The sequence below is a fragment of the Diadema antillarum genome, unplaced genomic scaffold (genome assembly GCF_040938485.1).
Source record: "Diadema antillarum isolate AM-2024a unplaced genomic scaffold, OU_Dant_1.0 seq00000367_RagTag, whole genome shotgun sequence".
NCBI lineage: Eukaryota > Metazoa > Echinodermata > Echinoidea > Diadematoida > Diadematidae > Diadema > Diadema antillarum.
In genome coordinates, this window is record NW_027271368.1 from 1,560,571 (window position 1) to 1,576,942 (window position 16,372).

Genomic DNA, 16,372 nt, shown 5'->3' on the forward strand with positions numbered 1-16,372 from the left:
CTTGTATACACCTTCAGTACATTGAACCCCGTATGCGCTTTGAGTGACGATTAGCACAGAAGACCTCGTATTGTTGTGCACACAATCCTAAGTCCCTGGCACACAGAGGGTTAATGCTAATACACTCGGCACATGCATTGTCTCGTCTCACAGCCACTCAATACTACGTTTCGTCACTCTGAACAGATGGTATCGTTAAATCACCACTGTCACAGGTTCCAATGATCAACGGCTGTTAGTTTCCCACAGTAGCAGTCTGCTAATGTTGCCCGCTCACTGCAGATAATTATGATGACATTGGTTGTCACTAATGTGCCTTCAAGAGAAACTGGCTCTTTTTGCATGACAGGGTCTGTTTCCGTTGTCTGTTTTATTGCCACATAATAGCAGATCACAGCCACCATATACATTGTACACGATGCCAGTGACATAAACATAAAGTATATACGTTTTGTTGTTGTTGTTGTTGTTGTTGTTGTTGTTGTTGTTGTTGTTGTTGTTGTCGTTGTTGTTCTCGTGTGCCAGCCGAAAATTGTATCCGAGAATGAATGATATAACAAGCGTTGATGCTGCTTAGCATTGTAGCAGCTTGGTGTGAAATGACATGTTTTACACGACTCAAAGTGCTATGTATCAAATGGCGATCACAAACTTAAGAGAGATATTGGAAAGATATACGCAACCTCATTTTCGTTTTAAATAATATGGGGAAACACTATCAGCAGATCAGCATAGATCTATATAGGGTGTCACTTAAAGTATAGCACCCCAGTGAAGGGGTTTTAGTTACAGTTTGTTTAGGTACAATCCAATTGATACAAACTTACGTTCATTAAAAAAGTGTGAATCTTCCTGTAAGGTATAATGAAGGTTGCAGCAATTTAATTATAGTTTTGTAGACTTAGATCTAGCGGACATTTTCTTTGGAACAAAGTCCTTTAGACGTAGAAAGGTTACTGCCTGGCAGACGAAGAGACTGTTAATATATCATTAAAGTTATCAGTAAAATGTCAGCTGTGTTTGAGGAGATGTTGGAAAACTCTTCCAACAACTCCAGGTGTAAGATAGATTGTATCAACAAGCATCAGAAGGAAAAGGGGGTGTCATCCTTAGGCGATTCCCAAGCTCCTCACAGAATGAAACGGGGCATAACCGTAGAGATTGGATTTTGGTCTCATACACGTCTTTTTTTTTATACGGAAAAGCAAGAATAAAAAGGATTTACGGCTCCGTCCTGAATTCTGATGCTGGTTCTCAACAATTGGCTCTCTTGGAATTGCCTTTTTGTTTGAAGTAATTATGTGAATGATATCAATATCGTTTAAAGGACTCTGGCGGTTTTTTTTTATTTTTTATTTTTGTTTCCCACAAGATAGATAAATATGCAAAGCCCGAAGGGAATACGTAGGAGATGGGATAATGAAGGTGAAGATTAGAGCTTGTTTTATTGGCTTTTCTTTTTAGGAAGGAGGAGGAGGAGGAGGAGGAATTTGAAAGGTCCCATTTAGAATTGTACATTTATACATTTCTTTCCTGATTCTTTAAGACCACTATATACTTTAATTTGTCTGTTTTGATTTCATTTGTTGTTGTTTTTTCTTCTCATTTCATATGCCATAGGGGTAATGATGTGAACATGTATTTGGTATTCATTCAATCTCTCTCCACTATCTTCCTTTTCCCCTCCCTCCTACCACTCAAATTACAACCATATACATATCAAAAAATGCCATGCGCAGCCACTACTACCATGGAACTATACATGCTCCTATGCAAAGTGCAAGCGAAGGGCATATTTACCAATCGTTTACCCTTCAGTCGGATCGCTCGGTGCGACTAATATACCCATACGTTAATAACGTATTTGCCAACTTGAAAAAAATCGGTTAACTTCTCAAATAGCGATCCAAAATATGCAGAGGCAGGTCTGAACTATGAACTCGAAGGAGTACACTGTTGGATGGATCTTGACAAATTCAGTATAAACCGTGAAAGAATGTTACGTTTATTAATGAATTCCTGTTATACTTTCACAAAATACACTGTTTGAATACAGCAAATATAAAGTATGCCGCAATCCTTAAAAAAAGAATATTTAATATGCTGTGAAGCAATCCAGCGTGTTACTGGTACAACGTCTGAAATGAAATATTCACGTTAAAAGTGCATGCAGAAGATAGGTGAACTAATTGAGTTTCTTTTCATTCTGTCATTATTTTTGAGACGTATAACTTGATTATTCTTCCTTTAATTCATTATCTCTCAAACATTGGCTATGACTCATCTTGCAAAAGATACATGAAATATCTTGCGACATTACAAAATAAAGCACTGAAGAATTTTACGATGAATAAGTTCCCAAAAGCATGTATCTAATCTCGAGCCTCATCAAATCCTATGACTACATCGTAGGCCTATCAATCACAGAACATAGACGAAAAAAGTGGATCATCTGGAGATGTTTATATATAATTTTGTCACGGTTATAACACCTTCGTTCAAGAGAGTGGTGACTGGGATTTTTCCAAAACCCTACTGATTAATACTGCCAGAAAATGTTTAGTTGCAGGGGTACATATATATGCGCTACTGATAGCCTCTAACAATGACATTTAATGAAGATATCAATCCTTTGTAACCAAATGAACGAAAACATTCGAAGTTTAATTTTGTGGCATGCTTTCCTTGATATCTTTAAAGAATGATCTGTTTTCATTGCAGTGTATAATAATAACACATGCCTAATGCTATAACTCATCATCATTCTGACACCTTTCTAAAGCTCTTAGTTCCCCTTGTTTGTCATTGACAATTAAGGATCGTCCATTATGAATTCATAGAGTTTGTAGAGTTTTAGCCACAAGTCTTCGACAGCTGTATTTGATTTATTACGACTACCGTGACTACACTCTTAATAAAATTACAAGGAATGAAAGTATATATCACTCAGCCATACTCTATTAGGTGCATTCATTTTGTCACTCTTTTTTAGTAACATACAGTGGAGAGAACAAGGCCATTGGCAATTTTGCGTTCATAGTTCTTTTGATAACAATTATAGGACCGATATATATTTATACAATAGCAGAAAAGAAAAACATGTAAAGCTTTGTCTTTAATTTGTACGACGCAGTTTTGTTTTTATGGTGCCCATGGATTACAACACAATCATGGAGAGTTAAGATCAGTTCCGAGCAGGTTCGTTTGGCTTTAGCATAATGTGAGGATGATGTCACTTAAGAAAGAAATTCAGCATAGGCTTACAGGTATTACTGAAATTGTGAAGAATTCTCGGGGTATATGTCATCAAAACCGTATCTAATGAACATTTCTAGTTCTTACTATACTTTTTGCGGGTCTTGAGACCCCCCCCCCCCCAAAAAAAAAAAAAACAACAACAACAACAACAACAAAAAAAAACAACAACAACAACAACAACCCAACAACAACAACAACAAAACAAACACCGGAATGAATAGTGGAAAAACAAAACATCCATGAAAGGAAAAGGGGAAAGGTACCATTCCTCTTCACCCCACCTCCCTCCCCACCCCCGTTCCACAACCCCTCCATGCTAAAAAAATGTGTTAGGAAAATTGTTAAAAAATGATGGGGTATATGTCATCAAATTAATATCTAATTTGCATTCCCTAGTGCTCACTACTTATATCACTGGTTGTGAAATGATCAGTAATATAATGGTTTGCAAAAACAGGTGACAATTCAGACATCCACAACATGTGGTCCCATTTTTCTGTGAAAATTAAGCTTTCATAATACTATGTCTTTTTCAAGTATCATTTTGTCCCCGCCCCTCAAAAAGGACTTCTACTATTCTCTTCGTCTGATTTCACTCTTATGCTTGAGTCAAGTCACCATGGTTGGTATTCATTGCATTAAGTTTTACCAAACAAGAGTATACTCCACATAAATGTGTATATGGTACAGATTTCACTATTCATAATAACATCTCTTGATCTCCATCTCTGGCGCATTAAAGCATACAATGATGTGATGTTAAACGTACCACATGCTGACATTTTTGAATCGCTTTATCTTAACATCGCGTCCTTGTATCCAGTTATTGTGCACCATTACAGGGTGTGTGATATTGCTCCTTATCCGCCTTTTCTCGTTGAAAAAATCCTTACCGTTTGGAAAGAGTCTTGGCTTTAGATAATTCTTTCTCAATAGATTTTTACCAATTTCGTCCCTCAAAAGCTTATTCAGGTGAGTTTGATCAGGTGCAGCAGGCTTCTTTTCAATGTACTTTATCCACCTTTCAACAAAACTTATGGTAGCATTCGTGGCATAGTAATAAACAAATCCTGCACAGATAATTTTACGGTTGTCCGCCTGGTTAACAATATCCAGCTGAAGATGGACATCGAAGTCCCCAACGAAGTATGGGAATGGGTTCTCGAGCAGGACGATGTCGACGTCGCTGAAAAATACGTCGATGCCTCGTTTAAGATAATCGAGGATATAGTTTGGTCGCTTGTTCACCAGTTCTTTGTAGTCTTTGGAGCCGAACTTGAGATTATTGCTGGGCGATTTCTGACTTATCGTTAATCTCACATCTAATTTCATATCCGTCCGATTGCTCAGATATTGAAAGGCTTCCTCGTCCTCTGCTATAATGGTCACGTGTTCCTTGATACCACACCTCTTCAAGCTTTCCAACCAGTTATCCGTGAAGTCCAGAAAGGCTTTGTTCGTGGACGCCAGAATCGTGAACGAGCCGGGTTTACGGTCCCCGAACACACTCTTCCAGTTGGCAGTGAATGGGGTTGGTATTGGTTCGTCCTCTTTCGATGCGTTGACATTGTGGATGAAGCGATGCATCTTGTCCCCTTTGAAACGGAATTGACTCGACGGTACCAAGCTCCTTACTGTTGCTGTTTGGATCAGTCAATAGACACAGATATATGACGTCATAATCAATGTAGATTAAACACTTAAATATAATTCTGCAGGTGTCATGGTCTAATGGACTTTTTATAATTTTTCTATTGGTCATCTGCAGTGAGGTGTAATTGCATTGTTACATATGCAGGAGAAAGGTGCAATCTTCAGTCTTTCCCATTATGCTCACAAAATGTGACAGGAATATATAATTATTATCTTTATCATATCCACAGTGATGCGAACATAAGGTTTATTCAAAATCAATATAGGAAATCAAATAGCATGATCTTCTGGTATGCTCAATATAATACATGTAAAACATAAGTGAATCACATTCATCAAGATGACTACTTTCAGTAACGTTACCCACGTAAAATTTTATAAGTTCATGAAATTCATAGTTCAAAGTTCAAAATTCAAAGTATTTCATTGTCCTATAAAAATATACAAAACAAAAATGAACTATCATTAACTTCATTCAGAATAAGTTGCTAGTTTTTTTTTTCTGCTCTTTATTTTTTTTTACAAATTTTTATGAAAAAATATTAAGTTATTCCATACATCACATACATCAGATATTTTACCTAAGAAGCATTCCTTCAATCTCTATATTTATCTATTTTGATTTCACCACAATTTGCTTAACCTCCAAACTTTTACATTCTATTTTTCGTTACGTGTTCATGAAAACCATCACTCCGCGAGGAAAAAAAAATCTGATTTCTGACAAAACTTACCAGATGAAGAGTTCCACCATAAGAAGAAGGTTGCCACGATGCAGTTGACAAAGATGAACGTTGTTTTAAACTTTTGTGGAAATTAGAAAAAAAAGTGAAGAATGTTAATAAATACATATAAAATTTATGCCTTTGGTATAATCTCACAATCTAGAAAATACGCTTTCCTTGTCTGGCAAAGGTCTGGTGACAGTCGCGCCCTCAAGGGTTAGCCAACAGACATAGTGTCCTTCCCTAAAATATTTGCTTTCTTTCTTTCGGTCACCGCTTTCTTCTTCTTTGTGTGACAGGTCTTCAGTACCTTTGTCTTCAGTACCTTTTAAGAGGGAGCGGCTGCAAAATGTTCTGAAACACAGCTACAGTGGCGGGAAATCAAATTAAAGGATGAGTGTCATCAAACTATATTCAACCTCTTAATCCATTCCAGGTTTGAACTTAATTCCGATACTTCTGCTCTTGGTATAGCTATAGGTAAAATCAATTACGATAAATATGTATATTAGGCCCTACCTCCTATACCTCTTACGGGAAAAGTTCCGATATACTCAAATCCCATTTTCATCATCCGATTACTGCCGTGCCTTCATTTGAATTTCATTAGAATCACATGGGCAAATGTTTTAATCTAATCTTCACTTCAGGGTTTCTTCTTACGCTTTGTTCTTGGGTTTTTGTTTTCGTTTTGGCTTTTGTCTTTGTTTTTTGATTGATGAAACTTAATTTATTCATAAAAACACATTAAAGCCCACTATAAAAGCATTCTATGCGTTTCCCTCCCTCCATGCCAGGCTAAAACCAGATAACACCTTAAATCCAGCTGAAAAAAAAAGTAGTCTTGAGAAGAGTATATATGGGAAAACATGGGGCAGAAAAGAGACACCGCGAGTATGGAGGAATATGTCTTACTTTGCCATAAGCATGAGTTATTCCAAGAATACCATCTAATAGAGTATACTTACTAGTCTGTTATTTGACGTTCCCTGCATCATGATGACTTATTATTGTTCCTCCAGAGGAATAAGAAGATCAATACTGCTGGCGCTATCTTCATCTATGCTCTGTCTAGGGGGAAAAACAATCAAACAAAAACAAAATAAACAAAACGGATATGAGAAGGTTACGTTGACACGATAGCCTGCAACCTGCAGTTTTAAACACTTGCATGATAATTTTGTAACAGATTATAGAACAAATGATAAGGAAATGATTTGGAGAGTGCCCTGATATCACTCTCATGAACCGACCAGAAGAATATCACGTAATTTTGTTTCAAGTTGTTGTTTTTTTCAATATATCTCGTTACTCTTGAAATAGACACAGATAGAAGGAAAACAATTTTGCGATCGAAATCAAGATTATACCGAATTGCTGAATAGCAACAAAGAATAGAAAAGTTACTCAAAGCAACATCAGTGGAAATCTAAATCGCTGGAATGATTTAAATCGTCAAAAGACTATACTTTATTTTGATGATAATATCGTAAGTAGATAAACTTTGCAACTATTATTTTTCTACGTTCTTGGTTTTATCAACAAGACAACCTGAAACACTCGATGAACCTATTTGAAGACATTGTTAGCTTATTGATAAAGAGTTTACCACATCAGATACACTAAATAGCAGTAGATGAAATAAGTCGACGATTTATAGTTTTAATTGCATATATACGTCAGTTTAAACAGTGAAAGCATCAGCTTGATCGCTAGTTTCTCACCTCCCTGCATGGTTTCAGCAGCTTTTAAATAATGTAATGCCCATTGTCATATACCACATATCAAACACATACAAATCGTGCTATGGTGCTTTTTATCTGATTTTAACTGTTTTACAGACCCTTTTACTTCCTTCATGACATACGCCCGCCAAGTACACAGGTACTCTTTTAAAAATCACACTTTACATGAAAATGTGCTCTGTCTTTACCAAACTACCAATGACAGCAAAGGAAATGTGGGTTAGGTGAACTTCGTTACTCCTAGTCAGGTTGCTATCTTTTTCTTAACTATATAACTTTATATAGGCCTACAGATACTTCATGACTTGTCTACATCTTTGTACAATCCCATGCCAAAATTCAATAATATGCAGTCATGTCTTTCTATTCATTTACCCATGCATAGAAGTTATCTTTCATGGTCGGTTCACTCTAAATTCGTTGGATTAAAAAGTAAACTAATGAGACCACGAGGAGGGACAAATCCACATAAGATTACAATTTTTAGTCTAATTGATTTAGAAATTAAATCCATTAGATTTGAAATTAATAATCTTATTTGGATTTTTCCCTCCTCATGGTCTATTAGATTCCTTTTTGATCCAACGAATTTAGAGTGTTGTGCGACTTTATCTACTGATAATTTTCTTAGTTTTTTGGGGGGAAAACGAATTAAGACTTCTGAAAACATTTGTTTCTGTTATCTACTGCTAGCGATTGAACCATGGCAAAAATCATGAAGTAATTAATGAATGCAATTAGACTGCAATAAACGTACTGTACGAATGTGATACTATTATTGATAATTACTTTAAACATTGGGCAGCAGTTAGGCCTATTCCAAAGTCATTTGTAATCGACAAAAAGAAATTCATCCATCCACCCCCTTTCAAAATCAAGAAGAAGCGCACAGATGAAGTTATTACGTAAAATAATGACCCAAATGTGTGACCAAAATTGTAATGTCCGTTTGCGTTTTGAACTTTCAAAAAAGCTACACATACATGACTTATTGTAATGTAATTCAGTATTGTTTGTTTGTTTGATTTTGTTTGATTTTGTTTGATTTATTTTTCTTCCAACACAATTTCATACATAAATCAAAATTATTTTCAGTAATATCACATGGAATATCAGTAAGCAGATTACAAGTACATGATTCAAAGAAGGAAAATCGATGTGTAAATTAATTTCATTAACAAATTATAAATCGTATTACCAATTTTCCAAATAATTTTCTGAGAAATTATGCGGAAGAAGGACTGCCACTATGAGCAAAAGTTTGAGCACGTGGCAGCCCAGGGACCTATCTACATAATACACAAAAAATTATATTGTTTGCGGAATGGAGAAATACTACAAAATATAAAACACTGTAAATACATTATGTTTTTTATATATGTATAGTGCATAGGTACGAATAAGAGTAACGTGAAATATGATGATGATGGTGGTGATGTATGATGATGTTGACAGGGTAATGATGAAGAAAAATGTGATAATGAAGATGAAAGTGATAGTGATGATGCTGAAGATAATGGGAATGAAATGAAATGATAGACAATGATAGATTGTGTGAAGCAGGCTTATAGGTATCATTCATGAACCGTCTTCCACCACTTTTTACTTTGTTACCATCTTCAACATGTTCAGTATATGAATTCATCGTGTCGTCTTATAGGATTACAGTGTTATGAAAAGCTACTTTATTTGCACTATAAATATAGACGAATAAAGACGGTCCTGTAAAGGGGGCAGAAAAGGCAACTTACCGATTTGCATCTCTGCACACGTTCTTCATAAACACGAGACCTCATGATCAATGCTTCAACGGCAACATGGCCGATCGCTGATGACCAGGGCTGATTCGTGGCGTAGTACGATGACCTCCGAGATGATCCCCGAGGCTCTCTTTTAAGAAGTCCCTCTTTACTTTGAGTCTTGTTTGATGACCTGTTCTTGCACTTACAATGAGTAACTATGCCTAGTTTAAATAAAATGGGACTGTATTTTCCGTTACCTCTGTAGAAGCATTGCGACCATTGCGGTATGCTGGACCCAGTCTTAGCCAAGGAGTACTTAAAAAGGCGATCAATAATATGGACCGGTGTATCGTAGTCGCGATAACAATGGCTTTATACAGACCGCAAACTGGTCCGGACGTCCATATTCAGAAGGACATGTTTTAGTCCACGTAAAATGACATATATGCATGCACCTTGAATTAAAACCTTAGTGCAGCAATGCATGGTTTGTGGTCTCCAAAAGTATTGACCCTGTATAATAGGCTCCAATAGAGCATTTTGATACTGCAAACTATATCCAGTGGCTCCAATTTTATTTCAGTAGGCCTATGATTATCGTGGTGTTATCCCGCATGGTATTCTCAATTCCAGCAGGAATGCCACTGACGGAAAACAGGTGCCTAAATAACATGATTCAATTAAGCAGAAAAAGGATAACCAAGTGGAGGAATTAAGTACGTTAGAGTGACATTTAAATCGTCTTTAGGAGAACATTCGTTCACGGACAGAATTTGACACTGAGATGAAAAGTGGATATAGAAAGCACATTGCATTTCCTCCATGAAGTTTTTACTTTCAACCCTGGTCAAGCAAAGAGTTTGGAGCGGTGCCCGCTAGATTGCTGCAGAGCGTCCACTTCTGACACACCATGTTATACACTTCTTGATTTCTCTGGGCGTAAAGGTCAAGTCAAGTAAGATTTTCAACAGACTGTAAAATCTTCAACGCTTGCGCGGTCCAGTGAAGAAAAATAGAGCAAATGGAGAAAAAAAAAATCGATTATCGATTTTGTAGTGGTAAGGCTTACTCCCTACTGGCGTGCTCCAGCTAGTAATTGTGTGTCTACATAATACACACACACACACACACAGTCACACTATTCATGTTATTAAGCACAACATATTGGCACATTCATATGCGCCAATCGTGACGACAGAGCATGATGCTGAGAAGCAATGCTCCCTGATTTCAAAGTACTGCACTTGCTAGCTTATACACACAAATTTAAAGCGAAAATCCACCCCCTATATACAAAATAAGAATTCCAAAAGAAAGAGACAAAAATATCTCTAAAACGTTTCGAAAATTATAAAACTTGGATAAGAAATAAGATATGACATTTTGAAATTTCACATTTCTTCGGGCTCGAATGAGCGACTTGATGATGTCATGCCCACATAAGTTTTCATGTATGTTAAAAGAATTACGAAAACTGTTATTTTTAGCTAATACAGGTAAAAGCACATTTCTAAAATTCTAAACTTGAATATATCAGAGGTAACATCACAGTTTGCTCTTTTTATTTCGGATGAATTTGAGACCAGTTTTATATTTATACATAATGTACAGCCGAAATATGATATTTTTGCCATTTGTGTATACGAAATGAATAAGAAATTGTGAGAGCATGACATCATCAACTTACTGATGACGACTGTTCAAGCACCGTTTTCCTAAAAATTTAGAAATTTAAAAATGTCATAACTTTCTTAATTCTTCTCTGATTTTGATCATGTTTTCACTGTTCTAAAGGGAAAGGCATTGCATTCAGTTTTCGGTATTAATTTTGATTTCGCTGTTATCTTTATCTCACCTTAAAAAAAAAAAGGAAAAAAAAAAAGAAAAGACAGAAAATGAAACCTAAAATACTTTGACTTGTAGTTGCTTGTTTGATTGATTTTCCGGAATGACCATGTAATTCAACACGATACATTCAAAGAAAGATACTCTACAGTCATTTATGATTGAATATCACGATGTCAAATCCAGGACGGATACAAAATTTCATTGAAAAGAAAATCAATGATGGCATAGTCTGACTTTTATTTTTTATTCATTGTGAATAAAAAGTGAAAACAAAGGCAAACGTTTACCCTCTCCCATCTCCCCGTCCATCCATAACATAATACTGAATATTCACATAGTATGTATCTTTATCCATCAAATATGTTTCATAAATTAACTCCATTTCAGTCTTACACCTCAACACTCACCTTACCCCCAGCAAATGGCTTATTTTTTATACGTACAGGAAGTTGATTCCATTATGTAATTCCTCTATTTGATAAGCTCCGTTTCTTAGAATTTGTACGAAGATTCTTACATATATTTCTCATTCCATAATAAAATTCTTTGAATGCAAAATATTTCAGAAACTCGCCAGGCATCATTTCGTGGACAATTTCATACATAGTTATACAATACATCTTTATTTCTCCGTACTGACAGATTATCAATATTCAAACATTCATAATGTATCTCGACCAAAAAATTTCCACTCGACATTAAGAACCACCCAGAGTGCCCTATTTTGCATTCGTTGTATATTTTCCAAATACACTTTCCCAGCATTCCCCCATATTATACTACAATAATCAAACTTACTTTGTATTACAGATTTATAAAATGTTAAAGCAGTTTGTTGTGTAGCATATACGGTCTTAATATTTTTAATAAATAAATATCTTTTGTTGTGTTCTTTCTCAAATAAGTCTGTTTATCCCAATTTAAATGCTCATCAATAATAACTCCGAGATACTTGCAGTGCGTAACGAGTTTGAGAGGAATACTCTGAATACATACATCTGGAGTAACAGTTGACTTAATTCGTTATTTAGTTGTAATCAAAAGAAATTCACGTTTTTTCGCATTCAGAGCAAGTCTATTCCTTTTCAACCATGAATCAATTGATAACAAGTCTGCATTTAATGAATCCGTCAATGTTTTGGGATTTGCATTGACATGACAAAGACAAGTGTCATCTGCATATAATGACATTGTACAATGTCATGTATTCACATACTGAGGTAGATCATTTACGTATAACACGAATAACAGTGGGCCGAGGTTACACCCCTGTGGTATTCCACATTGCATCATCTGCGAGCTGGACTGAACCCCATTTACACAAGTATATTGCATCCTATAGATCTAAGTAGGCCGCCTATAGCTGCGGAACCATTGTAGGACCGAGTCGTCCAGTCCTGCAAGCCGTAGCTTATTCAAAAGAATGGAATGATCGACTGTGTCAAAGGCTTTCTTTAGGTCGAATGTCACCGCTCCACCTAGTTCACCTTTGTCTAACCTATCCAGCCAGTCTTCCATGACATTCAATAGTGATGTCAAGGTGGCATGTTTCGGTCTGAAATCGGATTGATGACAACCTATATCTTTGTTCTGGTCCAAATAAGTGTAAAGCTGATCAAATACTATTTTCAACAATTTTTGCTATTACAGACAGAATAGATATTGGTCTATGATTGTTCATATCACACTTCTTGCCTGATTTATAATTTAAAGGAATAACACGAGGCTTTTTCCATTGCATATAGGTACAACTCCCTGTTCCAAAGATAAATTTATGACATATTATGTAAGAGGTTGTGCAATTTGATTTGCAATTATTTTCCAGGATGTAACAGGTATGTTATCTGGCTCACAAGCTTTCTTTTCCTCCAAATCATTTATAATTTTGAGAACTTGATGTTCATAAACTCGATCAAAACAAAAATTTAATTCACAATAATAAGAGTGAGTATCTTCTAACTTTTCATTTCGACCTACAGAGGGCGCAATACTACTTTGAACTTCACGTCCGATCTCTATAAAATGAGAATACAAAGTCAGCAATTTCTTTTTTATACATCAACATCATCACGTTCTATTTTAATTATTTTCATAGAATCATATTTTTCTTTTATTTCCATTAATTCTGATATTAGCATTACAGACTGACTACCGTTTTTACTTCGAGTAATGTAATTTTTCGTTGCTTGACGAATACATGCAGTAACCTTGTTTCTGAATTCTCTATAACATCTCCATGCATTCATCAGCGTCACCATAATCACATCATCTTGCCTTTTTCTTTTGTTCATTCCTTTTCTGATGAGTAATAAGATATTATTGTTAATCTATGGAGATTCTTGTCTCTTAATACGAATTTTCTTTACAGGTGCGTGTCTGTCAAGTATACGTACTCTCTAAAAAATCGAGTGAAAATTGAAGAGTTTGTTTGCAAAAACCAATAAATCCATTTTTGAAGATTTTGAAGTACGGCCTCTGTCATAAAGTACAAAATTATACCTTTAAATGATATATTGGTCACTACATATAAAGGTATATTTTTGAAGTTATGGTCAAAAGAAGCAAAATCTTTCTTGTTATTCTCTTTATTTTTCTTGACCTTTAATCGCAAATATCTCCATTTGGCAATATAGACTTATCGGTTTTTGCCAACAAACTTTTAATATTTACTCTTGACTTAAAGAGTGAATACAAAAAAGAGTGAATTAAGAGTAAAATTGGAGTGCATTTTGAGTGAAAATGTTCATTTTCACTCATTTAGGAGTGACCTCAAGGATCACTCGAAAATTTTGAAGTGATCCCTGAGGTCACTCGAGAACGAGTGACAACAAATATTTTCATTCAAAAATCACTCCGATTTCACTCTACATTCACTCCTTTCTGTTATTCATTCCTTCAAGAGTGAACATTTTCATTCGATATTTTTTAGAGAGTATCAGTGTATTTTCAAACAAAAATTCATAGGCATCGTTTACACTAATCTTGTTGTGTACTTCTTCCCATGATATAGCAGCAACATTTTCCTTAAGTTTCTCAACATTTACTTTCTTCATATCTCTTCTAACATTGTGTCTACGTTCATTCTCTTTCTGTTGTTTACCTCTGGTACAGTAGACAAGATAATGATCACTAGGCAATATTTCAATAACATTGTTTTACCTGTCCTATTTTTTTTTCTTGCATATTTGTCCAAATCAAATCTATAGCTGACGAAGTATCGACAATAACTCTGGTAGGGGAAGTAATAAGTTAATGAAAATTTAATCTTTCCATTGATTGACACAGATACTTCCAAGGGGCTCTATGTGTTTTTAAAACATCACAATTCATATCACCAAGAATAACACATTCACTATTTAATACATCAATTTTCTCTTACATCATTTCAAAAGACTTAAAAATGTAGCGACATTATAGCATTGGTGGTTTATATCAGTTAACAATAATCATTGGACGTGAATACGGACGTCAGACCTAAATGACAATACTTTCCAAATTATCATCACATAAAGTTATTCTCACATAAATGACAACACCACCACCTGCTCTATTCCTGTCTTTACGATCGACACAATAACCATTGCATGAGATTTCAGAATCGCCGATGCATTCAGACATGTGGGTTTCATTTAATGACAATACATCAATATTTGTGTTCGTTTCAACAAATACTTTAAAAAAAATATTCTTCATCAGAGAAGCACAGTTCAAATGAGCTTATTTAAAACCGTTACATTTGTCAAATGTCATGAGTTGTTCTTCTACAGTTTATATTTCCCTCTTATACCATACCAATCAATCTCTTGAGAATTATCAGGTAAGTTAAGCAACGTTAAACGATTCTCCTACACTTCGATGCGGAGTTGGGAAGAGAATGCACTTTGTAAACCATACTCGATATTAACGGGTAAGTAATTATTTTCGAGATGATTTCGAGTATTTTCTCCGTCTATCATGCCTATAGGAAAACCTACTATAGGTTCGACATAAAGTGAGTTACAACTATTTTCAGATCCTTCATTATGAATGTCATTCACAAAGTTATAAAATGGAAAATCTTTCAAACAACAGTTTGCACATATCCAGTCATCGCTGGAAAGAAAAAAATGCCCTGTCTATATACTCGGGAACATTTAAGGTGGCTCCAATTACAACAACTATAACAGACATATTGCACCCTGTTTATACCTAACTGCTCTCTCACAAGTAATACGCCGGTATTATACATTGCCATTGTTGATGTACTTACTTGGGATATTGAGAGCTTAGTCGTTCGATGTCATTGCTGTTCTTTATCCTGACTCGTCGGTCTTCAGATCCATGGACCTTCTCGAGGGCTGTGATCCTGAGCTGTCTTGGCTCGACACTCGCTTGATGCTTGATTTCTCCAGTGCTTTTTCTTCATCAGATCTCTCCTTTTTGCTGTCAGATCTTCCTGCACAAAAATGGAGCTCCTTTGAAGCGCGATTTGGCCTGGTAGAAGGACTGACGGATGTTGTAGGAGCAGAACTTCACGATGATGGGTTTGGAGGACTCTGGTGCGTTGTCAAGTTGTAAGTCGCCGTTAATCTGTTTTACTTCGGTGGAAATCCTGTGGCTCCGATCGAGCAACATCCCTGATTTGAAGAGTGATGCCAAGTCGATGTTAAACAACTTTGATCACGACAGCGTCAATCACCACTGTATATTTTGTGACGCAAAATTAATGGCTGTCCTTGTTGGAGGTTTGCTGCTCCCCATCATTGGTGTTAGTCTGGTCAAGGAGGTTGGAAGAGATGGAGTAACAACAGAGTTATTCCCTTTGATCTAACAATGTTCGAAGCCGCCGCTCAAAAATATTTGAAGCATGTGCCAAACAGGAATTGCCGCGCCGATACGATTATTGAATCGTGTCTCATTGCATAATCACCAGCCATTTTCAAAGGAAGATATGTCTTTGTGATGGTAATTACTTTTCGCTATCCCTTCTTATAAAACCTAGGTGGTACAGACACGAGGATGCACGAACAGAAATTGAGGGAAAAAATGCTGAAATGAAGATGAAAATTACTCGACTGGGCATACGCGGGCACTAATCTGATATATCTATCAATGATTATACTTGAAGATTGTTACATGTTAGTTTCATTTGGGGAAATTAAGTCGAAAAGTGATAAAACCAGCTTTCCAGGACGGTACAGCTTTAAAATTTTTTCACATATTACAGCTCTGATTTACACTTTTTGCGCAAATTTTTGAACGGAATTGACTTTTGTTTTACATGCTTTATTATCAAGTGAATTTCTTTTCATTTATAAATAAGCAAAATATGGCCAACATTATGATAACGTTCGAAATGAATCTTCAGATTGCTCACGAAGACGGCGGCTTGGAACATCGATCATCAAAGGCACAAGTGCAC

At 35.8% G+C, this 16,372-nt stretch overlaps 1 protein-coding gene across 1 annotated transcript; it reads right to left on the reverse strand.

Moving 5' to 3' along the window:
* Window positions 1-1,084: 1,084 nt before the first annotated feature.
* LOC139731266 (uncharacterized) lies at window positions 1,085-4,845 on the reverse strand. Its single transcript, XM_071642153.1, has 2 exons — window positions 4,347-4,845; window positions 1,085-1,125 (listed from the first exon to the last, which is right to left on the reverse strand). The coding sequence occupies exons 1-2, from the start codon at window positions 4,843-4,845 to the stop codon at window positions 1,085-1,087; spliced, it is 540 nt and encodes a 179-aa protein (XP_071498254.1).
* Window positions 4,846-16,372: the final 11,527 nt, after the last annotated feature.